The sequence below is a fragment of the Meriones unguiculatus genome (genome assembly GCF_030254825.1).
Source record: "Meriones unguiculatus strain TT.TT164.6M chromosome 13 unlocalized genomic scaffold, Bangor_MerUng_6.1 Chr13_unordered_Scaffold_39, whole genome shotgun sequence".
In the NCBI taxonomy this organism is placed as follows: Eukaryota; Metazoa; Chordata; class Mammalia; order Rodentia; family Muridae; genus Meriones; species Meriones unguiculatus.
This window is the reverse complement of record NW_026843648.1, coordinates 704790-731633: the sequence shown is the minus strand read 5'-3', so window position 1 is coordinate 731633 and position 26844 is coordinate 704790. Positions and strand designations below refer to the sequence as shown.

General features: G+C 38.8%; 1 protein-coding gene across 1 annotated transcript; it reads left to right on the top strand.

Annotated features, from left to right (window-relative positions):
- On the top strand, positions 1-26844 carry LOC132651030 (zinc finger protein 239-like). The gene is made up of 5 exons (XM_060376343.1): positions 1-12; positions 587-1021; positions 24799-24992; positions 26434-26648; positions 26840-26844. The coding sequence occupies exons 1-5, from the start codon at positions 1-3 to the stop codon at positions 26842-26844; spliced, it is 861 nt and encodes a 286-aa protein (XP_060232326.1).

Below are 26844 nucleotides of genomic sequence, written 5' to 3'. Positions count from 1 at the left end.
ATGATGCTGTTGGTGAGCCATGTAATGAAGTTTCTTACCATCAAAGGTATCTTGTAAGGTACAGAAACCCACAATCAAGGGGAAAACTATGAATGTAAAAAAAGTGATAAGAGGTTAAGATGTAACTTCAGTTTATGATTAAACCAAATTGCAAACATAGTTTACACTGACATAAAGATTCATCATTGGCTGGAGAGATGGCTCAGAGGTTAAGAGCACTGGCTGTTATTCCAAAGGTCCTGAATTCATTTTCCAGCCAACCACATGGTGGCTTGTAACCCTCTATACTAAGATCTGGTGTCCTCATCTAGCATTCAGTCAGAACACAGTATAAATATTAAGTAAATAAATCTTTAAAAAAAAGATTCAATGGTGTAAAGAATATGGTAAAGCTTACACATATCTGAATTATCTTTGCAGAAAGAAAAGAATACATATTTATGAGAAAACCTATGAATGTAAACAGTGTGGTAAAACCTTTTCCCGATCCATTCATCTCCAAATGCATAAAAGAAAACATACTGGAGAGAAACCCTACAAATGTAATCAGTGCGGGAAAACTTTTTCACGACGCGGAAATCTCCAGAGGCATAAAAGAACACATACTGGAGAGAAACCCTACGAATGTAATCAGTGTGGAAAAGCCTTTTCACAAAAAGGACATCTCCAAGTACATAAAATAATACATACTAGAGTGAAACCCTACAAATGTAATCAGTGTGGGAAAGCCTTTTCACAACACATATATCTCCAAAAGCATAAAAGAACACATACTGGAGAGAAACCATATGAATGTAATCAGTGTGGTAAAGCCTTTTCACAACACGGACATCTCCAAGTACATAAAAGAACACATACTGGAGAGAAACCCTACACATGTAATCAGTGTGGGAAAGCCTTTTCACGACACGGACATCTCCAGGGGCATAAAAGAACACATACTGGAGAGAAACCCTACGAATGTAATCAGTGTGGAAAAGCCTTTTCACAAAAAGGAAATCTCCAAGTGCATAAAAGAATACATACTAGAGTGAAACCCTACAAATGTAATCAGTGTGGGAAAGACTTTTCACAACACGGACATCTCCAAAGTCATAAAAGAATACATCCTTGAGAGAAACCCCATGAATGTAATCTATGTGGTAAAGGCTTGGCACAAGGGTGCAACCTTTACAGACATGAAAGAATTCATACTGGAGCCAAACCCTACGAATGTAATCAGTGTGAGAAAGCTTTTTTACAACACGGAAATCTCAAGAAGCATAAAAGAATACATCCTGGGGTGCAATCCTATGAATATAATCAATGTGATAAAGCCTTTTCAGGTTGGTGCAACCTCCAGAGACATGAAAGTATTCATACTGGAGCCAAACTCTACGAATGTAATCAGTGTGAGAAAGCCTTTTCACAACACAGAAATCTCAAAAAGCATAAAAGAACACCTACTGAGGAGAAAACCTATGAAGGTAATCAATGAGGTAAAGTCTTTCCATTTTGCTGCTACCTCCAGAGGCATGAAAGGATTCATACTGGAGAGAAACATTTTCAATGTAATCAAGGTGGTAAAGCCTTTTCACAATTCAGTAGTCTTCAAGCACATAAAAGAACACATACTGGAGAGAAACCCTAAGAATGTAATCAGTGTGGTAAAGCCTCTGCACATTGATATGATATCCGAAAGCATGAAAGATTTCATACTAGAAATAAACAGTATGACTATAACTAGTAAAGCCATTGCATGTCACAAATTTTCAAAGCCATAAAAGAAATCATACTCAAGAGAAATCCTTATGAGTATATTCACTGTGATGAAGCCTTTGTAAATTTCTATAGGCTTCACTTTCATGAATGAAACATACTGAAGAGAAACTGTAAGAATGTGTCCATTTTGTTAACTCAAAGCTTTGTGTTTTGAACTATCCTGGAGATGTAATGAAGTGGTCTAATCATCCATCAACTGCATCTCACTACATAGCTTGATGTGATATCAATATATACATAAGATTGGATTCTGTGAATCCATATGTTCTTCCGAATTATCCATATGTCATTTCATCTTAAAGTACTGCATTCTATAGGAAATATGTAATATAAAGTTTATAGATAAAGTAACAGCAAGAATATTTACTTAAAAAGAAACATTTCTGGTGTGTGTGTGTAAGGTCATTATGGGGTTTTAGGCCATGACTGATATGTACAGAGTGGGAGACAAGTTTGTTGGAACTCCTTTGGCCTTCTTAATATGATGATTGAGGACTGATTGCCAGCTTTGGACACCAAAAGCCTTTCCTACAGCTCTGTTTCCCTGATGCTCAAATTAGATTAGTTGAGATATTACATCAATAAAATACTGTCTTCTTTTTACATTGTAAACATACTGTCATGTAATAATTGAGGGATTCAGGTCAATTTGAAGGATAAAATTTGTTTGAAAATGATAGTGTGCAGCCAGTTCTCCTAGGTGCTGAGCCATGTATTTGGCCCCATAAACGTGTCATGAATAGCCTTTTGAGGTGTGAAAGGTTAATCCTAACTTCATCTTTAACTCATCCCTGATGACCCAGAAGAAAGAGAAAATTGAGAGCATAAAAAGTAGCTTAGGCTTGGTGCTCAAAGAAGTTTTTAATCCAATATCTTCACAAAAATATGGAAGTATACAAAATTATCAGGATAGAAACTGAGACTACAAGTGTTTAAAAATTGCATGACCACTTGACCAAAACTACCAGACTGAGTTTATCCCATACGTCGTAAATAGGCAGCAATGAGAGCCCACAAGGACACCTGCTTGAGATGATACCTAGTGTAAAAAGTGAAGAAGAATTTGAAGGCATGAAGACCAACTTTTCTGAAGTGGATTGTATTCTGCTTCCCTGATGCACACAAACATTCTGTTAGGAGCCCTGAGTGCTGAAGACTGCAGGTGCTGTGAAGGTTGTTGTCAGGGGAGCCTGAGATTCAAACAGATGTCCATAGAAGGCTGGAGAATTCAGGCATTTACAGAGACCTAAGAGACATGGAGAAGGACATTTGGGTGTTAAAGAAAGGGAAGTAGATTTGGATGTTAAAGAAAGGATAAAATTCCCAGAGAGCTATTAATTCTAGGTCTGTACCTGAGCACAAGCTGCCTCCTACTGTAGTCTCTGTATCTACTCAGCTATGGTGGGTCAACTTTCCAGTTCTTTCACTCTTTCCTTGTCTTCTCAGATAATGTATATGTATGTCAGTCAGAATACCATATAGGCTGCCAGTTGGTGGTCTCAAATTGATTTTAAATCTCTTTCCCCCATCTGTCATCACTACAACCTCTCTGCGTGGCAGGAATAGGGATATTCTGGATAAACATTCCTATACCTCCCTTAGGTGAACATCTAATAAATCAATGGACTCCTTGAAATTCTAATCTGGTCTGGACTGTCATTGATGAAAACACCTATTCCCCTAGATGAGATATTTTCTGCTCAATAGCATTATGTCATTCTTTGAATACCTTGCAGGAGAGAAATAAGCTGAGAATGAGGGAGCAACTTATAGGTAGGAAGATTTTAACGTAAGGCTTGGAGAGATTACTTAGTTGTGTATCTCTGCTCTCTAAACCTATTAAATCTAAAGGATGAACATTTAACCATATGTTGTACTTCACACATAAGACAAGCTGCTGAGGTGCCTTTTTGACAGAAGGTTTTCTGGCTTCCCGGTTCTCCCAGGATCCTTCAGTCCCTACCTTCTAAAGGGTAAGATTGTTGTTCCCCACCTCCACCCTTAAATTTTCAGTCCAGTAGAATGGGTCTGCCCTCTCCCAGAAGTACCCAGATATTTTATTTTCTTCTATATGCTTTTCTTCTCTTTCCCTGGTTTCTGTTTGTTCTCTCTCTCTCTCTCTCTCTCTCTCTCTCTCTCTCTCTCTCTCTCTCTCTCTCTCTCCACCCTTCTCTTTGCCCACATTGAGGATTCCTCCACGGTAACTTCCATGGCCTTATTCCTTGGGAACTGGGAACCCTCTGAGAACTGTTTGCATAAGCTTGCAAGTAAATATTTACCATGTCTTCAATTAGCAAATATTACTTGTGGGAAGAAAGAAACAGCATAACATATAATCATCACTGGTCAAAATTTGTCACACTGAATAAATATGTGAATATGTTTCCAGTTTTTATTAATAATTTGTGTTTTAACCATTGTTTTTGATTTTTCCCTCGTCCCCTATATGTAGACTAGGGAAGGTGCAAGGGGGAGATTGGGAGGCTGGCTAGAAATGGTCAGAATTGTAAGTGGATACAGCCCTGATAAAAAGAAAATAAACTGTAATAAATAGCTTAATTAAATGTATTTTCATTTTCAAACATTGTTTTCTCTCTTTTTTATTTGAAATAATAATCTCACTATAAATTCTAGGCTGACCTTGAACTTAGTGTACATAATAGATCTGCTTACCTTGCCTCCCTAGTACCTGCAGGATAGTTGGGCATGGTCTACCTCAATAATTCAGTTTTTTTTTGTGGGCTTATTGAGAGTAAATTGCTGAATCCAAATGGTCATGGTAGGCAGGACACAGACTTTGTTCCTAAGTCCAGTAATGGAAAAAAGCATTGATCAGTTGCAGTTGTTTGGCTTAAAATCCTCTAAGTATAAAGAAAATTATTGTTTTTTTTAACATTGAGATTTTATGACACATCAAAGTAGATTGGAGTTCTGTTCTTAATTCAACAGATAGTGAAAAGTAGCCTCACAGACATAAGGAGATTCTCAATATAGTTAAGTGTAACAGCTCATTACACTTGCCCCACCATCTAGCAAATCACTGAGGTTAAAACCATCCAATCCAGGCATGGTAACACAGTCCTGTAGTTATGGTGTTCAGAAAGAGAATGCAGAAAGTTCAAGATGACAAAGTAATCGACAGAAATATCCCAGGTCAATGGTATAATGGGAGGTCCACAGAACAAAGGGTACTGATTAGCTAAGATCAGAGTCCATAGTCCTCCACACAGCTCCAGGACATCAGTGCCATTCCAGCACCATGTGTTATCTAAGGAATTTGTCACCCTGTGCTTTCTAATGTTTCCTGTCCAAGACAGCTTACCTCAATTCAGGGTTAGACTCCTGTGGGCATTGGAGACTAGAACTCCATCCAAGTTGTGGGATTAGCAGGGATACACTCCATAATTATATATCCTACACAAAGGGTTCAGCACAGAAACCTTATACCTTATTCTCACAACCAATAGGAATAGAATTAGTAAGATATGCAGGTCTACACTTATTCACACATTCTTTTTTAAGACATTGGAAGGAGAGAATTCAGAAAGGCATGGAGAAAAGAGAAGGAAAGGGGAAATGGTGTAATATATTTTAATTAACATCTGTAGAAAAAGTTTTAAATAAATGGTGGCTGGAGATAGCATGGAAGTTAACAGCACTGGGTGATGTTAGAGAAGACAAGTTCCATTTCAGATATCACTTGCTAGCCAGCAAGTATCCTGTAAATGCGTTTCCATGGAATCTGGTGCCCACTTTGGCCATTTCAAGTAGGGTACATAGACACATGAACACAAATCATCCGTATATCTGAAAGACATTTAAAGCTTAACAAAGGGGCTTTTTCAGGGTCAGAGTGCTCAGTGGTTTGAAGCAGTGACTGGTCTTCCAGATGACCTAGGTTTTATCCCAAAAACCACATGGCATCTTACAGCTGCCTAGAACTCCAGGGTCCATCACTATCACAATACATCAATGCACATGAAATAAAAACAAAGTTTCGAAAGGGAATTTTCTATATTGATGTCACAGTTCTGAGAAAGAAAGCAGACTTGGGTAGCTGCAATGAACTCCTTTTCCTTTATTGAGTCAATCTACCTACAGGCAAAGCAGCCTTATTCCGAGGTTAGACTAGCTCTGCATAGCTGTCCATCTAAGAATTGCAAACAGTGGTGATAGGTGTCATTACCCTGATTTCTGTATTTGTGATCTCTCCCCTTGGTATGTGAGAGAACTGTGGCTTTGATGAATCTTGTTAATGTACTGTTTATATCATACATGATGAACTTAAAGGTAGTTTTGCCTTCAGTATATCTCCACCTGCTTTTGGAGCTAGAATTGCAGTCTTCAATTTCTACTGAAATTGTTCTAAGTGTGGTCTGTGGGGGGGGATTCCAAGATGGTGGTGACCAATCTGCACTGTATTAGAGGGGCATAGCATTTGATTGAGGCAAATTGGACCCAGGCCTCCAGGGCCATCTCCTTAGTTTGAAAGGCACAAACATTGGAGCTCCTGCACTTTCTGCACATCCAGCCAGTGAGGAGCCCCAGGTCCAGGAACCTCCACTCCAGCAACCAGACATCAGATGGTCCATGCTCCCCTCAAGGGAGCTTTAGTATTTCTGGGAGAGTTATGATCAATTGCATCCAGGCCCCTCCATGGCTGTCTCCCAGGTCTGAGAGTAATGAACCATGGGGGCCCTAAACTTTAGGCTTATGCCAGTGACTGTGGACCCCCAGGCCTAGGGAACCTCCATTCTTGCAGCCACATATATGATACCTCCTGCTCCCCTTCAGGCACCTTCAGGATTCTTGGGACATTTGGGAGTCAATAGATCTGGTACCCCTACAGCTGTTTCCCTGGTCTGACAGTCAGGAAACCTGGACCCCCAGCACTTGACAGATATGCCAGTGAATGGAGATCACCAAGTCCAGGGACTTTCCTCTACAGCACCCAGACATTGGATCCCTCCTGGTCCCCTGAAAGCAGTATTGGGGTTCCTGGGGATGAGTTCCCAACACTGAAGCCACAGTTCACTGGTCACCCAGACCACACAAACAGTGGAAGCACCTGGTTCATGGTTCTAGGATGGCCCAGCCCAAACGAGTCTGAGTGACAGAGACACAAAGTCTGGCACAAAATCCCTTGTAATTATCTCCCTAAACCCCTCACTTAGTCTCCTGTCCTCTGTGTCTACCCTGTACCTTCAACTCTCTCCAAGGTTACCAAGACAGAGCCTTGTACTCTATCCTTCTCCAGAAACTAGTGCCTTGCCTCGTCAGTGTGAAAATTACCAACTGAATCCACAGACATAAACCCAACCTGCTCCTTGACACCTTGACTTCTGGTCAAGGGCACCACCAAACACATCACTTACAGTCTTCTGAGGGGATCATACACTGTTGCTGATCTTGATCCTTCCAGATCCCAGCTTCCTGAAGAAATGAACACTCAGGACTTCCCAAAAGTTGACGCTGAATCCCGTCCCCCATAGACCAACCCTCCCCATTCATCTTAGTTGTACATACACTCAGACTGGGGTCACTTACATACCCTTAACACATACATCATCCTAGGGCTGGACACAGACCCAGTCACATGGAGTGCTAGTGTGTTCTCTTTTTTAATGTTCCTTTGAAATGTGTACACCTTACCCTTGTTCATTCAAATGCTGATTTCTCTTCTCCCCTCCCCACTCTGTGGCTTCAATTCAGATATTGCAATGTGATACTTACTCTAAGAATCCTGTCTCAACTTTGTGTAAACAGGCCAAAATAAAGCAACTAGACACAATGTTGAGCAATGGGAGGAGCCATTGGGCAGAAAAGAGGGGATGAGCTAGAGGACAGGAAATGAGTGGGAGGAGAAAGGGTGAGAGGAGAGCTAAGGGAGGAGAGAGCTGGAGGAGAGATCTTGGAACTATGTGGAGCGATGGACTGGACCAAAGCTATCACTGAAAGCAAGAATAATTGGGAAATCTAAATGTTAGGAAACTGTGAGGGCTTGGAGGTTTAGGATGGAGTAACTATTGCCCAGCACTGTGTTCTATGTTAACTAAAGAAATCCCTGTGTCTGTGTGGTGATTTGGTTGTACAGCTGTTTAAGATTAACAGCAAGCATTACTAAAAGATAATTAATAGTAAATTTTAACAGCAACTTACAAGAAATGACGCCCAACTAATCTAAGTATCCAAATTCTTTAAATCATACTTTATCATAACTTTGTGGGGGTAATACGCTCCCAGTGATAAAACCCAAACTTAAAACCTAAAAACTCCCAGGTCAATTACTGACTCTTTAAGAAAGACTCTTAAATCCGCCGAGGAGCAAAAGATAACAAAGGAATATATAGATATAGATATAGATATAGATATAGATATAGATATAGATATAGATATAGATATAGATAGATAGATATAGATATAGATGTTCAAATACATATATATATATATATATATATATATATATATATATGTATTTTAACAAGCTAGTGAAGGAACATGCCTTTCCTCCCAACACAAAGTAAAAAGAAAAAGAAAAGTCTCTGAGTTCTGGATCAAGCTAATTTACATAATAAAAGCCAAGATGGCAACTCCAGCTGTTTAGCCACTTTCAGAGATACTCTAAGATTCAAAATGACAAAATTTTCTTTAAGGTTGCCATGTAAATTCTTTTTGTCTAAATAATAGATGTTATGTCCTTACTGCTCTAAAGGTTGGATTCACATATATTTTAGGTTTATGTAAAGAGAGATAATGTCACACTGTTCTAGAAACTGCCTTATCCTTTTAAATGTGAAACATTTTCACAGGGGAAAATGCTGGCCATGCCTATGTAAAAAAGACACAAGAGGCTTAAAGATGGCAAAATACATGCCATCTTAATTTAGTCAGAAACACTCAAAAATTATATTCATATGTTAAAAAAACAAAACTGTCCATCCCATATCAAAAAAGGGCAAGCCAAAGAATAGCCCAAACCAATGTCAAAACCCAGGTACAAGATGCTTGGGATATACTTAAATGCTATGGGTAAGAGAGTTTATATGCTTAATGCTAAGAAAGTTTATATAAAGTGTGGCTCTAAAGGCTTAACTGTCCACTCTGTATAAAAAAGGGGCAAGCCAAAAATAGCCATGATCAATGTAAAGCCCAGGTACAAGATGCCTAGGGTATGCTTAAATGCTAAATGTAAGAGGGAGTTTATATAAAGTTTGACTATAAAGGCATAACTACCCATTCTATATAAAAAAAAGGATAGGACACATAGCTAAATATAAAAAATGCTTTACATAGCTATATATAAAAATCTAGGGCTAATCCTCTAAACAGGTACAAGATACTTACAGTATGCTTATATTCAAAATTAGAAAGGAGTTTATATAAACTTTACTTAAAACGTGCATTTTCTATTGATCAAGACAACCAGCTTATCTCTCTAATGGGAGGCTTTTCTAGGGAAATAGGTAGCAACTTGGTCCAATACAACAGGCACGCAAGAGCCCCAAAAGCTATTTTAACTTATCCAACCTTGTTTTGATTTCAATAGGATAATGACTGTATGTTCAATAATAATGGTAATTTATATTGCACTGATCCCTTTACATGGGAACAACTCTAAAACTAACTGAGAGAATAAAAAAAAATATCTCTAGGCAGAACTTCAACAATACTCGGCCAATAAATCCTTGGCTATAATGTCCTCAAAATATATTATGCTAATCTTTTAATTTGCATAGATAGAATTTGCTCACAGTTTAATTTCATCCTGCACATCTCATACATTTATAATTTTAGAACTCTATAATGCTTGTGAGAAACTATGTGTTTGCCGAACAAAAGAACTGGACACCAGAGATGCCGGATCAAACCTAAACAGAATCATTCTTCAGCATGCTGAGACATTGACACATCTGTTCCAGCATCTTGCATGTTCCAGCATTCTGCTTGTTCCTGACTCAACTGCTTCAATTGCTGTATCTCATCTAAGCATGCTCCCAAAACAACTTTGAAGAAAGCTACTAATCGTTATTGGTCCAGCATTGTAGACTGTTCCAAAGAGGACTTTTATTAAGCCTAAAATTTCTCAACATTCAAAGACTGGACCACAAATGTTATTGCTTGCTTAATTAACCATTTTCCCAATTTTACTTGTACTCACTACAGGATTTCTACATGTCCAAAATGTCAGCTAGAAGAAATTCATGAGAACAACATTCAATTTTCATTAAAGGGTGTTGGGTGTGTTTTTGGTTGTTTGCTATGGCTACAAGATTTTATTGTAATTGAGAGCTGTTTATAATTATTAATGGTCATATTCAGAGTGAAACAAGGTTATACTCAGGGATTTCTCTCTTTTCCTTTTTATTTCTTAGATAAGGAGAAAAGGGGTTAAAAAGAAAATAGTATACAGAGACTACTTATAGGAATAAGACAAAAGGTAGATTATTGAATCTATTCAGCTTAGGGTTTTATTTGTTATTCTCAAGTACAGTAATTTTAACTCTGGTATAGGAATTTGCATACTGATACAAAAATAAGTATTTTTCATACATTGGTATAAGCTTTAGTATATTGATACAAATTCAAAGTTACTTCCAATACTTTTATACTGCTATTAAACCTGGTTATTATATTAGGTAATGCAAGTTAATTGCTAGTTATTTAACTCATAGTCATATCAGACAGTAGTCTAATTTATTCAATGAGCATGCATCTGAGTTTTAACAGATAAATATGATTTTGTAGACAGATTGATGATATAAAGATAGGTAGTCTTCAAAAACTTCAGAGACCTACAGATTATGGCCTTTTGAAATGTCTTTATTATTTTAAAGATTCTTTGACAATGAGACAGGTCATCTCCTGGCAGCACCCCACCTACATGAAAGAAGATAATGAGCATCGAAGAACCTCCATGCCTCCAAATGTGGCAAACAAGCCACTCAGATAAATAGCCTTCCTTCATGAAAGACAAATTCTGCCAAAAATGGGCAAGATAATGCAGGACAAGTCAACTGCTGAACTCTGCCAAGACAGGGTAAGCAAGCCCTAAATAGTTCCTGGTTCACATATATGTCTGTCAAATATTCTGAGCCAGAAGGCTGAAGATGATGCTCCAACCTTACAGAAAGTTATAGATGACTGTTCAGGCAGCAAACTGTATCTGTCAATTTTTAATTTTTGAAAGTTGCTGACATGTTAATCTAATACTTAATTTTATTCCTTCTCAAGTCTCTGATAGGGTTGAAGACCAAAGAGTTATAGTGCCACAATTAAGCTTACGTTGTTTAGAAGTTAAGAAATGCTTTCCTATAGGTAATATCAATAGGGATAAAAGTTAATTTAAGTATAGAACTTTAAACTTGTCAAGATAAATAGAATGATCAGATACTTTCTCCTAAGTTGCTAAATACACATGCACTGGACATTGCACATGTAGATTTTACCTAACAGTTTTCATAATGTCAAAATTATTATTTTATTGAAGGAAAAGGAGCCTTTTATTGGACTTAAAGTGGGAAACGTTGGTATAATGTTCTTCTGAAATGTATACACTTTACCCTTGTTCATTCAAATGCTGATTTCTCTCCCCCACTCTCTGGTTTCAATCCAGACATTGCATTGTGATACTTATTCTAAACATCACCTATCTCAACTTTGTGCAAACATCCAAAATAAAGTAACTAGGCACAATGTTGAGCAGGGAAAGGAAGCACGAAGAGAGGGAGGAGCCAGAGGACAGGAAGATGGGAAGAGAGCTGGGAGAGCAAGGCTGGAGGAGAGCTATGAGGAGACCTGGAGGAGAGATCTAGGAACAGCATGGAGAAAATGAACCAGACCTAAGATTTCAAAAAAAAAAAAAAAAGCAAGTATAATGGGTAAAATCTAAATGTTAAGAAACTATGAGGGTTTGGAGGTTTAGCAGACTGTAACTATTGTCCAGCATTGTGTTCTAGGTTACCTAAATAAAACAGCTCTCTGTGTGGTGATTTGGTTATACAGCTGTTTAGGATTAACAGCAAGCTTTAATAAAAGATAAACCAATAGTAAATATTAATCACCACTTACAACACAGGTGCCACAGGGATGATTGCCGGGAGTCATGGCTCAACTAGTACTAAGATTTTCAGAGGAAACACCCTACACAGGAGAGGAAAGGAAAGCCAAAAATCTTCTTGATAAAAAGAAAAAGAAGATTCAACCAAGGGAGGCATCTGTGTGTGGGTCGGCCAAAAGGGAGGAAACTTCCTTTACGCAGGGAAATAGAAAGATACCCATCAGTCTCTCAGGCGAAGGGAAACATTTATGCGGAACATGGAAAGGAAAGCATCAGTCAACTGGTGTTGCATGTGTGGATATAGCAACTGTGTGGCCAAGAAAGAGGAGTTCCAAAACCAGGGAAGGGAGAGGGAAGAATCCCCCCTTTTGAGATAAACAACAGGTGCAGTACATTATCTGGAGCCTAATTGATCTGAGGTGGGTTCAGGTGGCTTTTCTGCAGCTTACAAGGATCACTTTTAAGTTTTATAAAGGATATAAACTTTTAGAGATGGCAGCAACACCATTATAACATGTATTGAAATACACATTGTAGAAAAGGTGGTAGACATACACCTTTGTGTTAACAGCATCAACATTCTCGAAGGTGAACTGTGGAAAGGCAGAAGCCTTTCATGAAGTAGAATGGACAAAAGCTCACTTGGTCTTAACTTTTCCTATGATTATACCTTATGGAAAAGAGGCTTAACCAATTTTTACGTTTGCATTTACCAAACTTAAAACACTTTCTTAGACCCTTAAACATTTTGTAGAATCTTTATAACTTAAACTTCTTCTCCTTAGACCTTTATATCTAGTTACATACCATGAGATATATGTGAGACTGCTGTGAACATTTATTGTTCTTTAGCCAAAGGGATGACAAAAGGTTACAACTAAGGCTTGTTTTTTTCAGTCTGAAGCAAACTAGACCACCTAGGCCTTACAACTCTACCAGTGAGGCTTAAGGCCTGGTCTCCTGCATATGAAGAGAACTGAGAAGGCATCTGAAGTCTCCCAACACAGAAATTGACAATATGACCAAGAGACCCTAGTTTGAAGCCAAAACAAATCCGCAAAACAAACCTGCTACCCTGGGCTGAGTGATGGTGTTGGAGGTTGCTGAATCTAGGAGCCATTTGTTCTCTACCAGGACAATGAGCAGGAAGGCTGAAAGCATCTGTGGCTCTTGTACTGGTTGAGCCACGATGGCTGTGCATAGAGCAAAAGCCTGCATGGGAGCATTTTGACTTCCAGAAGCCAGTCTGACAGCAGGTAGTCATGGCTTGTTGAGGCAGCCATGGGACCAGTGTCCCCTTTGGCTGCATTTCAAGCAGTCACCTGGTCAAATTGACTTTTGGCTATACCCCCACTGGATGGGGCACTGAAGACCTCTGGTTTTCTGTGTGGGAATGCCAACAGTCTCAGAGCAGCATCCAAGTTCTAGAGCATAGTTTAAGCCATAGATGAGCCTGTTGGGAAGGCACGTCTCTAATTCTTTTTACCAGATCCTATGTGGTGACTCAGGGACCATCCTTACATGTTTAATTAAGATAGTAGTGAGACCATGTTTGCATCTGTAGGACTATAAATATAATTTTGGACATGTTTGAAGACTTGATCGTGTGTGAGATGACTGACTGTCAACTTGCATTTATTAACCATCAAATATTGTGGCTTTAGGTTTTGTCCCTGTCAAGGTACAGCCTTAAAAGTCATAAACATAGTCTGTAACTTATAAAAGGCTAAGGCTGTATTGTAGATCAATAATGTTTTTATATTTAGAAAATAAGAAAAAGAATATTTTAACCTTGATAGTGAAGATATAGCATAATGACCAAGTTTTAACATGAATAAATAAATGAGTCTAAAATTAACAGATCTTAATTTATTATATTCTTGGCATTATATCATATAGTTTTAGGGTATTTAGGTCAAAACTTTTACTTACTAACTCTCAAGCTGTGAGATATAGAATAAACAACAATATAGTAGAATAGTATAAAGCAATTTTTTTATAAAGCAACTTTAAAATTACATGTGAATTTATTTTACCAAATGCATTAGCCAGAAAACCTAGTGGTAAATCTGGATCACAGGCAGCTCATGGCAGGAAAAAAGGCATTTATTTATTAATTTAGGAATAGATAAAGTCACAGGCAGTTAGACAGGCATTTTAAATTATCTTAATTTGAATAGACTTTTATAATCTTGAAATTTTAGCATCTTATAAAAATTATGTTGAACCAGGGTTGAAGCATATTACATAGCATGTTGTAAATTATAAGTTGGAATTTTCATGAAGTTCCATTCCAATTTAAAATGAGAGTTGTTCCTGTCTTTATCTAAAAGGAGATAAAATAAACAGAGAATTAATTATGATTAAAATTGTTCATACCATGTGGTACCCTTAAGGTTTACAGTTTAATCTTCACATTTCTTTTGAGAGTATAAAAAGAAACCAGAGAGTATTTTTATTTAGTGGGATAGTAGGAAGAGAGAAAGAGACAGGACTTTGAGAAAAGAAATACAGGGAATCGCTTTTACTTTCTGATCACTCTTAGTGTTCCTTGGTATGAGACATTTGAGTAGGGCAAATATCAGTGGAGAAACTAGATGTTTCCCAAAGAGAAGAGAATATGAAGAAGCCATTCCTGTGCATGAGAAAGGGGAATTGAACTGGACCATGTGGCTAGTGGTTCATCAACCAAATAGGACTGCAGGTCAGGGGCTTAGCCCAGCTAAAACTAGGAACCACCTTGCCTAGTACCAGGGCTTTATCAGCAGAAAGGCTGAGTTCTCATAGGGAGAATCTCATCTGTGGGAAAGAATGGGGTAGAAGGGCAGGTTTAGAGTGGAGATAAGAAGGGGTTCAGTGGTCTTTTAGGACCTATAAGGCACTGGAGTTTTTCCAACCTCTCTGGCTTTTATTGGTGCCTTACAAATAAAGGAGGAACTGTGTACGAAGTGAGATAACTGACCAGTATTGGAGCTTTTAAAGTCACAGCACCGAAGGGAATGGGCAAGAAAGAGGGAGAGAGCTTTCTTGCTGTGACAGTAGTTGACAGTAACAATATGAAGTGAGGTAATCAGTTGTACATGATCAATAAATGTCCTGTGTGGCCTATAGAGGACCAAATCAGGAGTGAGAACAAAGAACTAACCTTATCATGAGGAAGATACACATGCTCCAAATTCTGTATCATCTGTTTCCTGCTTTTCCCCCAAGGTTATCTCATACCTGCCAGGTGAAAAGTAGCCTCACTTAACCTGAACCAGTGTGAAGTCACAGAAAAACAATCCCATTTTGTTTCCTAAAATCGCTCTTTGTTAATATTCGTGATAGCCTTCTGCCTGTGGACAGATTGTTCACTCCGCTGCAAGTTGAATAACTGGCTTTTCAAGCTATTCATCTTGATTCCAGGAGGAGGAAGAGCTTACAGAGAGCTGAAAGATGGAAGGGTAGGTTATTAGACAATAGGAACAAATCTACTTAAAAATCTCTGCCAATTTGGGAAACGTGTGGTCCTGATTCTCCACATATGCACCCAAAGGTCAAATCATAGATCCAAAGTCCCTGCCCAGAGCATAGGATTCTACTGAGCTCCCTCCCTAAGCCAGGCCCTAACTGCTCTTTGTAATTAGCAAACATACATTCATTCCTCCTGGGCCAGGAAGCACTATGCTTTGTCGCTTCAGTACACTGTGACCCTATGGGAGGTGCTCATGTCGCTCAAGACTCACTGGCCAATCAGGACTTCCAGACGAATCCTGTACTCAGAGGAAGAGGAAGTTTCTTCCGGGTGCCAAGTTCGAGGTTTGGTTTGGAAGCCAAGCTGTCTGGAATGGTCTATGTGCTGTGGTCTGAGCTCAACTGCTGGGTTCTGTGAACGGATTTCAGGCGACTTCCAAAGAGGCAACATGGTGAGTGTGTGGCCGCCGCTCCGAATGTGGTAGAACAGGAGGCTTAACAGGAGGAGCTGGTGTGGTTGGTCCTTCGGGGGCTGGGCAGGAACCCGCAGCCATCAGCTGCTTGTGAGGTCCTTTGTCCTAGCCTTAGTATTGCTGAGCTATCTGAGTCCCACTTGTGAGAACTGGGATGGACTGTGACCAGACTGGATGTGGCGACCTGGGCACTGTTAAGACTCAAATCCTGGGACAAATGGCTGAGGGGCCTATGGAACAGTTCAGAGCAGAATTAGCTACCAGGTTTTCGCAGCATCCCCCAGTCCCTACCTGTTTATAGGACATGGCTGGCATACACTGCCCTCTAGCCCAGGATTCGGGCCCTTAACCCAGCTGCCTTGTGATAGTCTCATGGTTTGGCGTGCCCCTCTCCTCTCCTCCCTGTCCTCTCATGGCTCAAGGTTGTGTTCACCTTGGGCTTTCCCGGATGTTCCGGCCTGTGTGTGTGCCTTTCTATCTATAATAAACTTTCTCCCCACCATACCTAGGAAGAGTCATGTTACTTAATTTTTATTTTTTCATTCCCTTCCCATTTGCCACTCCTTTCTTTCAAATTCATAGCTCCTTTAGGCTTCAGTTGTTGTTACTGTTTGCGTTTGACTGAGGCTTGCAGCAAGAATTATCAGCTATGAGGTAAAAATGGCTGCATTGGACAGTGATAGGGTAATGAAATGTATACATGCAGGACTCTGTGACTTGTAAAATAAACATGTACCCATGGAGAGTGGAACATTTTACTAAACTACTTCTTTACCAGGCTCTGTCTGTTCATAGAATGGAAGGGCAGCGCTGAGATGGTTTGTGCTTTCTGAGTCCCCTGATCTCTCATCCTCCCCCAGTAGAAGCAAAAGTGTTGCTTTGGAATGAAATGAGCAGGGAGGCCACAATTTAAGCTATGGCAAGAAAACACAAAATGTGACATGAGGTTATTTTTTTTTCAACAAGGATTTATATTTCATATTGCTGAGACCAAAACTGTAGGCTTTCCTGTTTCAAAAACCTACTTTATTTATGGTTCTTAAATGCTTCTACCTCCCTTCCACCCAACTGCCCTAGACAGGAGAGAAACAGGTTAGTACAAACAAGGAGCTTGTATCTCTACAGCTACTAAATTCTGGTTAGGGTCATACACTTCTTTAGGGCATTACCAGTCTCTGTCATCTGGATTCTAGAAGTCCACTCAAACTGCAAATGGAACTATTATATTAAAACTGTTTCATTTATTCATTTCTAAAACTACCTCCCTTCCAAACCTTATTCCTTCTAACACCCCAGCTAGGTAAAAGAGAACAAAAGCTAGAAGGGAAAGAGTTATAGGTCTCTTTAAGTTGCTCTGTGAGGTTTAGGGGGGCCTGGTTCTTTGGGGCAATATCTGTTAGTCACCAGGATATCCAGCAGTCCAACAAATCAGCAGTGATAAACAGAGAAGCAGTGTGGGTGAATAGCATCAGGAAGAGCAGCAGCTTCTTTTTTCTTCAAAGACCCCAGGCCCTCTCATGGCTCTGCATATGTACCTTCTCCAGAAGACTCAGAATTAAACTATGTGCAGGTGGCACAACTGCAAGCCTCCTAGAGACAATCATAAGTAAGAGCTGTGGACAAACTGAAGCAGCCTCATGCTCCACACCTGGGGATAATAGAAAAACACATTCACATAACATGAGTGGGATTTTAAAGAAACAAAAATTCTTAATACAGTTTCTGATTTTGTGATTTGATATATTCTCTCTCTCTTTTAGTTAGTTTTGACTAAAGTTTGTCCGTCTTGTTGATTTTTCTCAAAAATCCAAAACTTTATTTCATGGATTCTTTCTCTTTTTTTTATTTTTTACCTAAATTTTATAATTTCTTGATGTCTACTCCTTTTATGTGATTACATATTTTTGTTCTAGTCTTTTCACGTCTGCTGTTACCTTGATGGTATGAATCCTCTTTAATATCTTTATGTAGGCACTTTGTGCTATGAAGTTTCCTCTTAGCATCATTTTTTATTCCTCATTATATTCCATGAGTTTTCATGTGATATGTATTCGTTTTCATTGAATTTTATACTCTTTAAATATTTTTTTTCTGTTTGAAACCATTTTTTCACTTGGTTGAAGGTTATTCACTTTCCATGAGTTTGTAAGCTTTGTGTTCTTTCTGATGCTATATATACATCCAGCTTTAAGCCATGGTGATCTGATAGGATACAGGATGTTGTTTCAATTTGCTCTTAGGACTTACATTGTGTCTGAGTATGTGGTCAATTATAGAGGATGTTTCATGAAATGATGAAAAGATATATTCCTTTATGTTTCTGTAAAAAGTTTTGTAATTTTCAGATAGTTAGTCCCAGCTGTGGTAATATAGCTGAGCTCAGGTGTTGACATATTGCCTGACTCTTCTTGAATCTATTCCTAAACTGGTATCTAGGCATCTGGGTTTGGGGCAATTATAGGACTAAGTGCTGAAATGATGTGTGGGAGTTTTATTCTTGGGGTTCTGTTAGCACTCTGAAGTTTCAGAAAGTGTGTTGGATGAGTGTTGCTATTTAATGGCCTGCTTGGCTAGTGTATTCATGGTGTTATGTTTTCAGGATGGTATGGAGGGAAAGGAGCCACATGTGTTTAGTTAGAGCACTAGGGAAGATCCTGAGAATTGGGTTTCAATTAACAAACATATTGGGGAAGATTCCCAGTATACCACCTTAGACTCCATGCAAGCATATGCTATTGTGCTGATCCAAATCCACCCTTATGTTTTAATATTTGCCAGAGAGTATATTCTTTGCCTCGAGATGTCATGTACTCATGACATTAATACTGCCTGAGACTTCTGTGTCATTGAATTGCAAGTGTGTAACATTCTTCCTACCTCTTGTGTTTGTTTTGAGTTTTTAAATGAGGTAACATGAGTAGTATTTTTCCTGTATGTTTGACTATGCACCTCTTGTGTACCTGGTCCTCACAATAGTGAGTCAATGGCCTCAGAACTTCAGAATTTGGAGTAATGGGTAATTTTGAGCCTGAATGTAAGCACTGGAAATTGAGCCCAGTTATTGGCAAGACCAACAAGAGCTTTTCATTGCTGATCCACCTCTACTGCCTTATGTTGCTCATTTATGACCAGCTATTCCAGTACTAATGTTTTCATCTGTCCATTTCTACCTGTTTGAACACGCATTTCCTTTTAGTAAGCTCTCATTAATATTAGAGTTTAAACTGGGACACTTCAGGTTTCTGGAAGATAAATACAGAACTGTATTGAGTATATAATTCTTTGTAGGAACTTCAGAAATACCATGGAGTTCTTTGACTCTTTCTTAATTGAATGATTTTTGCAGCGATGAAGGCCTTATCTCTACCTCAACTGGATGTCATGAAATTTGTTTTGGTGCCAGACAGGCTTCCAGCTAAATGAGATACACATACCTCTGCTTCCTGACTACTGGAATTAAAGTCATGAGCCAATACGTCCTGCTTGTCCATAATTATTGTAGTTAGTAATGATGCATACAAATTCTGTGATCTGTGGTCTGTACTGTTCATCAGCATCCTTGACTTGCTTACTTTATGTCTGTTAATTGACATTTCTGTTGGAAGGCTAAATTCTATTCAAACGGTGCAGAAATGAGATAAACCTCCTCATTTAGTTTACTTCTAAAATGACCAGATGAGTACATCAGAACTTCTCTGTCAGGAGATAAGTCAGGGAAGATCCAGAATTATATGGATATATTGTCGATGAAGTTTACTTTTACATTCTTGCCACTATTTTGCTTTCTCTAATACCCATGTTTGGGATAATTTAGAATTCTATCACCTATGATGATGTGAATGTGTACTTCACTCAGGAAGAGTGGGCTTTGCTGGATCCTTCCCAGAAGAGTCTCTACAAAGATGTGATGATAGAGACCTACAAGCACCTTACAGCCATAGGTAAGACACTGAATTTTCTTTCACTATTTGGTTAAAGTGGACATCTATTGTTGATTTTTCTCAATGTTGCTCTTATGTAATTTCATTTGGAATGAGGTAGAATAAATCAATCATGTTTCTAAGGTCACTGAAGAGAGAAAGTTCAATTTTCCCTAATTTTCAGTAAAATATCAACTCTTTCTGGTATATATTTTAGGCTACAATTGGGAAGACCATAATATTGAAGAACAGTGTCAAAGTTCGAGAAGATATGGAAGGTAATTATCTCATGGAAGCTGATATAAATATGCCTGTGAAAAATTTTCAATGTGTCCCAGGAGTTTTAAAGGAAGGCAGTAGAGTAAAGAATCCAATATTCCAGAGTATTAAGGAATATTAAATTCTCCAAACTTCATGTTCCTCAATGTAAGCTGTTATTTTGTTTTCAAGGCAGTTTGATATGAATGAAGACAGTGAAAATTTTGCTAAACAGATATTACTGTAAAAAGCACTTTTATTCAACCTAGAAATCATGGTCTCCAAAGATTACTGCCCCTCTGTCTGCTACCCTAGGCCTGGGCAGGGCAGATTCTAGGTTCCATACAACAACCTACCTTGATCCTAGGAGTTTTTTGGCCTCTGAGAATTCCTGTTCAATAGGCACACCCTATCTTGTTCTTTGTGAGCTCATAGATGGCTGATTCAATTCAGGTTTTCTGGCTCAAACTCCTCTCCTAGCTTCCTTATTAAATCTGGCCTTCTACTGTCACCTAATTTCTTTGTATAGTCTCAAACTAACTCCATCCATCTTTTCCAATCTTCAGGCGCTTTTTTATTCTCTGGCTCATTTGATCTTGACATCAGTTCCCTACTTCCAATCTGTCTTTCTATTACTATCCCAGTAAAACTCCCTCCTCTCTCCATGTAGTACCCCTTAAGAAGCTCATTTCCATTATTGTCTTGTGAGAGATGCATGTATCATATTCTGCCAAATATTTTTCTGATTGTGTCGGCTTTTCTGCCACTACTTTTCCTTCTAACTGATTTACTGTGTCTGGTTTTATGTTGATATCTTTGATGTACTTGGACTTTCGTTTTGTGCAGAGTGAGTAGTATGGATCTATTTGCATTTTCCTGCAGGTAGATATCCAGTTAGACCAGCACCATTTGTTGAAGGTGCTTGCTTTTTTACATTGTAAGCTTTTGGATTTTTTGTCAAAAATCAAGTGACTGTAGTCGTGTGGATTTTTTTCTGAGTCTTCTATTCAGTTCCATTGATCCACCATTCTGTTCTTATGCCAATATCATGTAGTTTTTATTACTATGGCTGTGTAGTATAGCTTGAGAACAGGGATAGATATACCTACAGACAAACAGTTGTTGTACAGGATCGTTTGGGCAATTTGGGTTTTTTTCTTTTTCCATATGTAGTTGAGAATTGTTCTTTGCAGGTCTGCAAGATTTATGGTGCTATTTTGAAGGAAATTGCATTGAATCTGTAGATTGCTTTTGGCAGGATGGCCATTATCACTATGTTAATCCTATGGATTCATGAGCACGAGAGATCTTTCCATCTTGTGATATCTTCTTCAATTTTTTTCTTCAGGAACTTGAAGTTTTTTCAAAGAGGTCTTTCACTTGCTTGTTTAAAGTCACACCAAGGTACTTTGTTATTTGTGGCTATTGTAAAGGGTGTTGTTTCACTAATTTCTTTCTCAACCCTTTTGTCTTTGGTATACAGGAGGGCTTCTGATTATTTTGCATTTATTTTGTATCCAGCCACTTTGTTGAAGAAGTTTATCAGCTGAAGGAGTTCTCTGGTTGAATTTTTGGGGTCACTCATGTATACTATCATATCATCTGTGATTAGTGATACTTTGACCTCTTCCTTTCTTATTTGTATCCCCTTCTCTCCTTTAGTTGTCTTATTGCTGTAGCTAGGACTTCAAGTAATGTGTTGAAGAGATATGGAGAGAGTGGGCAGCCTTGCCTTCTCCCTGTTTTCAGTAGGATTGATTGAAGTTTCTCTGCCTTTAGTTTGATGTTGGCTATAGGCCTGCTGTATATTGCCTTCCCTATGTTTACATATGGGCCTGTATCCCTGATCTCTCCAACAGTTTAAATTTGAATGGGTGTTGGATTTTTGTCAAATACTTTTTCAGCATCTAAGGATATGATCAGGTGGTTTTTCTCCTTCATTTTGTTTATATGTAGATTACATTTTGACTATGATGTGATGTGAGTTTCTATCCTGGCCCTGTCTATTGGTGTCCAGTAGGCCTCTTTTGTGGTAATGGACATCTCTTTCTTTAAGTTGGGAACATTTTCTTCCATGATTTTCTGGAAAACATTTTCAGGACCTCGGAGCCTGGAATCTTCTTTTCCATCTATTCCTATTATTCTTAGATTTTTTCTTTTTTTAATTAATCTTTAATTAATAAAGAATAATAATTATTAATAATTAACAATAATAAAGAATTATTAATAATTTTATTTTTATAGTTTATATATTTTATATATTATATTCATATTTTTATATACTATATTTATAATAATTTTATTAATAAATTGATAATTTATTAATAATTATTAATAATTCTTTATTAATTAAACTTTTTTCCCTTTTGTATCCCCCCTGTAGTTCCCTCCCTCCTGCTGTCCCAATCCCTTCCTTCCTCCACCCTCTGCATGCATGCTCCTCCCCAAGTCCACTGATAGGGGAGGTCTTCTTTTCCTTCCTTCTGATCCTAGTCAATTAGGTCTCATAAGGAGTGGCTGCATTGTCATCTTCTGTGGCCTGGTAATGATGCTTCCCCATCAGGAGAAGGTAATTAAAGAGCAGGCCAATCACTTCATGTCAGAGACATTTCTCTTCCTATTACAATGGAACTCACTTGAATACTGAACTACCATGGGGTACATCTGTGCAGGGGTCTTAGGTTATCTCCATACACAGTCCTTGGTTGGATTATCAGTCTCAGGAAAGACCCCTGTGCTCAGATTTTTTGGTTCTGTTGCTCTCTTTGTGGAGTTCCTGTCCTCTCCATATCTTACTGTTTCTCACTTCTTTCCTAAGATTCCCTGCATTGTGCCCAAAGGTTGCCCATTAGTCTCAGCATCTGCATTGATAGTCTGCAGGGCAGAGTCTTTCAGAGGTCCTCTGTGTCAGGCTCCTGACTTGTTCTCTCTTTTCTCCTTCTTCTGATGTCCATTCTCTTTGTTTTTATGGATAGGAATTGAGCAGTTTAGGAAGAATCTTCCCTCTTGATTATTTTCTGTAGGTGTATAGATTTTAGTAGGTTTATCCTATATTATATGTCTGTATGAGTGAGTATATACCGGGTGCAACATTTTCCTTGTTTCTTATTGCTGAGTAATAGTCTATTTTATATTACCTCCATTTGTGCTTCCATTCCTCCACTGAGGGGCATCGGGGCTGTTTCCAGCTTCTGGCTATTACAAATAAGGCTGCTACCAACATTGTTTAGCAAATGTCCTTATTGTATACTTGAGCCTGTTTTGAATATGTGCCTAGGAGTGGTATATCTGGATCTTGAGGAAGCGCTATTCCTAGTTGTCTGAGAAAGTGCCAGATTGCTCACCAGAGTGGTTGTACAAGTTTACATTCCCACCAACTGTGGAGGCGGGTTCCCCTTTCTCCACAACCTCTCCAGCATGTATTGTCTCTTGAGTTTTTTATCTTAGCCACTCTGATATGTGTAAGGTAAAATATTAGGGTCGTTTTGATATGCATTTTTCTGATGGCTGATGAGGTTGAGCATTTCTTTAAGTGTTGCTCTGCCATTTGATATTCCTCTATTGAGAATACTCTGTTTAGCTCTGTACTCCAATTTTAATTGGATTGCTTGATTTTTTGCTGTTTAACTTCCTTATTTCTTTATATAGATTTTGTTTTCTCAGAGTATCCTTGATTTCTTGCAATGATTGTGTTTTGAACATTTCTAATATTACCTTTTCTTTGAGAGAAGTTTAAATTGCTGCAAGCATATCTTAAGTACCTGAGATTCTCCCTTCCATCTCTTGTATTCTATTGGTGATGCTTACTTTTGTGGTTCCTGATGTTTTCTAGAAGTTCTCCAGCTGCAGGTGTTTCTCTGTTTGTGTTTTTGTTATTGGTTCTAATTCTGTTTTCACACCTTGCACCATTTCCTTTCTGCTGTTTGAACATGGATTCTTCTCTTTCTGCAATGGTCTCTAGTTTTTGATGGTTTCCTCTCTATATGGCACTAATTGTGCCTCTACTTGTGCCTCTTCATTTGGCTATGTTTGCCTGTATTTCTTTAGGAGCTTTGGTCATTTCCTCTTTATTTGCCTCCATTTCTGTGGCTATACTTTGAGAGATTTGTTCATTCCTTTGTGTGTCACTAATAACTGGATAAGTATAGCTTCAAAATCATTTTCCTGTGTTTCTGATGAATTAAAGTATCCACTGATTTGTGGGGTTGCTGCTGAAGCCATGATGTCCTGATTTTTTTATTGGATGTGTTCCTGCGCAGACCTCTGGCCACCTGCTTATCCGTATTCTTCACTTTTTGTTCTTGAAGTCTATAGTTCAGACTGGTTTCATCTTTCTCTGGTATATGGAGTATTCATCAGGAAGATGGGAGAGGTCCACAGGTGTGAGTGTGTGTGTTGGAATATCCACCAGCACAGAAGCACAAATGTGTTTGAACAAGTGTGTACATGGAAGGGTGCCTTGAAGGAGAGTGTGCTAGATAGTGTAAATGCCTGGAATATGGTGCCCGGGATAGTGCATGCACAAGAGTGATTGTTTACACTGCCAGATTTGGCAGACACAATGCACATGTGCAGATTCCCCAAATATCTCAGTAGTCTACATGCCATTGGTATTCAGCTCTGCATGGGCTCCAGTAGTTGTTTGCCTGGAGTCCACTGGTTTATTTGAAGAACCGGGGCTTCCATGTTGAGAACACTGTCCCAAGAATACCAATGTTGTCTACAGTGGGTGTGTGGGTGGGAGGGATCTGATGTCTGGCTGATAGAGTAGAGGGACCCTGGATCTGGGGCTCTGCAGGCACTCATTTGAAGGCATGCTCAGAGCTCTTTGGTCTAAACAGAGAACACAGGTTTTCACCCTGTTTTCTACTCCCAGATGTGTCCCTGCTTGGGCAAATCTGGATGTAGGAGCTCTATCAGCTCAGTGGTGCTGCAGCTGCAAAACTTGGAAGCTGGTAAAACAGTCCACTGGGGGAGTCCAGCCACAGCTGCAGAAGTGGGAGGCAGGTACAAATGTCTTATGGGAAGCGTTGTGGAGACCCTGCAGCAGTCTGCAGTCCTGGGTGGCCTGTACAGCCAGCTGCCCTCCAGTTAGGGTCTGGGAAGCTGGTACAGTCACTGGCTGGGAGGCCCTGAAGGGCCAATACAGTTGCTTGTGGACCTGGGACATGGAAGGCTGGTATAGCCAGCAGCTGCCACTGAGGACTTAGGAGGCCTGCCCCTGCTGACTTAGTCAGGAAGCAGGGATTGTTCTGCTAGGAGCTGCGGGGTACTGTGAGCTGCCTCGGCTAAGGAGAAGGGAGACCTGACAAGGGAAAGTGCACAGGGATCAAATGCTCACCACTCTCAGTCCCCAGAGGAGTCCTTGGATGACATGGATCTAAATGGTCTCAGCTCATGTGTTGTCCCCTCTTGCCAAGGAAGCCGCGATGTAGATGTTCTGGCTTCAGCTGCCTCTCCACTCACCAATTTCAGAGTTTCAGATCCTCGGCCTCTCAGATATGATGTACGCTGGTTGCCACCATCTTGGATCCCCCATTGTTCTTTTTTAAATAACTATTTTTTGTCAAGTGTGATACAACTCACGTGAGCATACGGATATGTAAAATAGAAACATACCTCTCTTTCCCAGAACAAGTAGAAGATGTGTAGTAGTCCTTATTTTGTGCAAACTTTCTGAATGTGGTGCAAATTTATATTTAATTTATTAATCATCATTCATAAATAAATTATTAATGAAATGTTAAAGAGCATTCATTGTCTCCCCAGTAGCAGTGATGATCTTGTAGGTCTCCATCATTACATCTGTGTAGAGGTACTTTTGGGAAGTATTCACCAAATCTCACTTTTCCTGAGTGGGCTTTTTCCTGATGCATATTATCATAAGTTATTGCATTCTAAACTTCACTATACCTGTGTACAATAGAACACATGATAGTGACCACAGTATAAATTAATATTTGTTCATGTTTTCATACATTCATTATTAATAACAAATAAATCATGAACTTGTATTACATTCATAAAGTCTAGTCTGAGTAGGGGATTTTTAATAATTAAACTAATTACTTAATTAGTTTTCCAAACTCATTGAAAATAAAGTCAAATAAATCACACTACAAAAAATCACTATGATTACAGGCCCTCTGGAAATTGTTGTGTTTATGATGGTTCACTTTACAAAATCAGTATGACTACAACTAAATGAATGCATTCACTGTGATAAAGCTGAGTTCTTCTAGGCCTTTTTAAATATGTGATGAACCACTTATGGAAAAATGATGCTATGAGTGAGGCATGTAATAAAGTTTCTCCTGATCAATGGTATCTTGTAGGGTACAAAACACCCACAATCAAGGGGGAAACTATGAATGTAAACAAAGGGATAAAATGTAAATATGAACCTTTATTTTACAGTTATGCCAAATTGCAACCTTAATTTACACTGACAAATAGATCATCATTGTAATGATTATGGTAAAGCTTACACATATCCTAATTATCTTTGCAGGAATGAAAGAACACATGTTTATGGGAAACCCTATGAAAGTAACCAGTGTGGTAAAGCCTTCACACATCACACTGATCTTCAAAGGCATAAAAGGAATCAGAGTGGAGAGAAACCATGCAAATATAATCAATGTGGTAAAGGCTTTTTGCAACACAGTAAACTCCACCTACATAGAAAAACACATGCTGGAGAGAAACCCTATGAATGGAATGAGGGTGAGAAAATCTTTTCCCAACATGGAAATCTCCAAGTGCATAAAAGAACACAAACAGGAGCGAAACGATACCAATGTAATCAAAGTGATAAAGCCTTTGTATGTTGCAGTGATCTCCGAAAGCCTGAAAGAACTCATACTGGAAAGCAGTCCTGTGACTATAATCATTGTTGTCAAGCCTTTTCACAACAGGGTAG

Coding starts and splice junctions, on each gene's coding strand:
- LOC132651030 (XM_060376343.1), top strand. Junction 1,022..24,798: donor TCCAAGTGCATAAAAGAATA/CATACTAGAGTG, acceptor TTCTACTCCCAG/ATGTGTCCCTGCTTGGGCAA. Junction 24,993..26,433: donor TCTGCAGTCCTGGGTGGCCT/GTACAGCCAGCT, acceptor TTATCTTTGCAG/GAATGAAAGAACACATGTTT.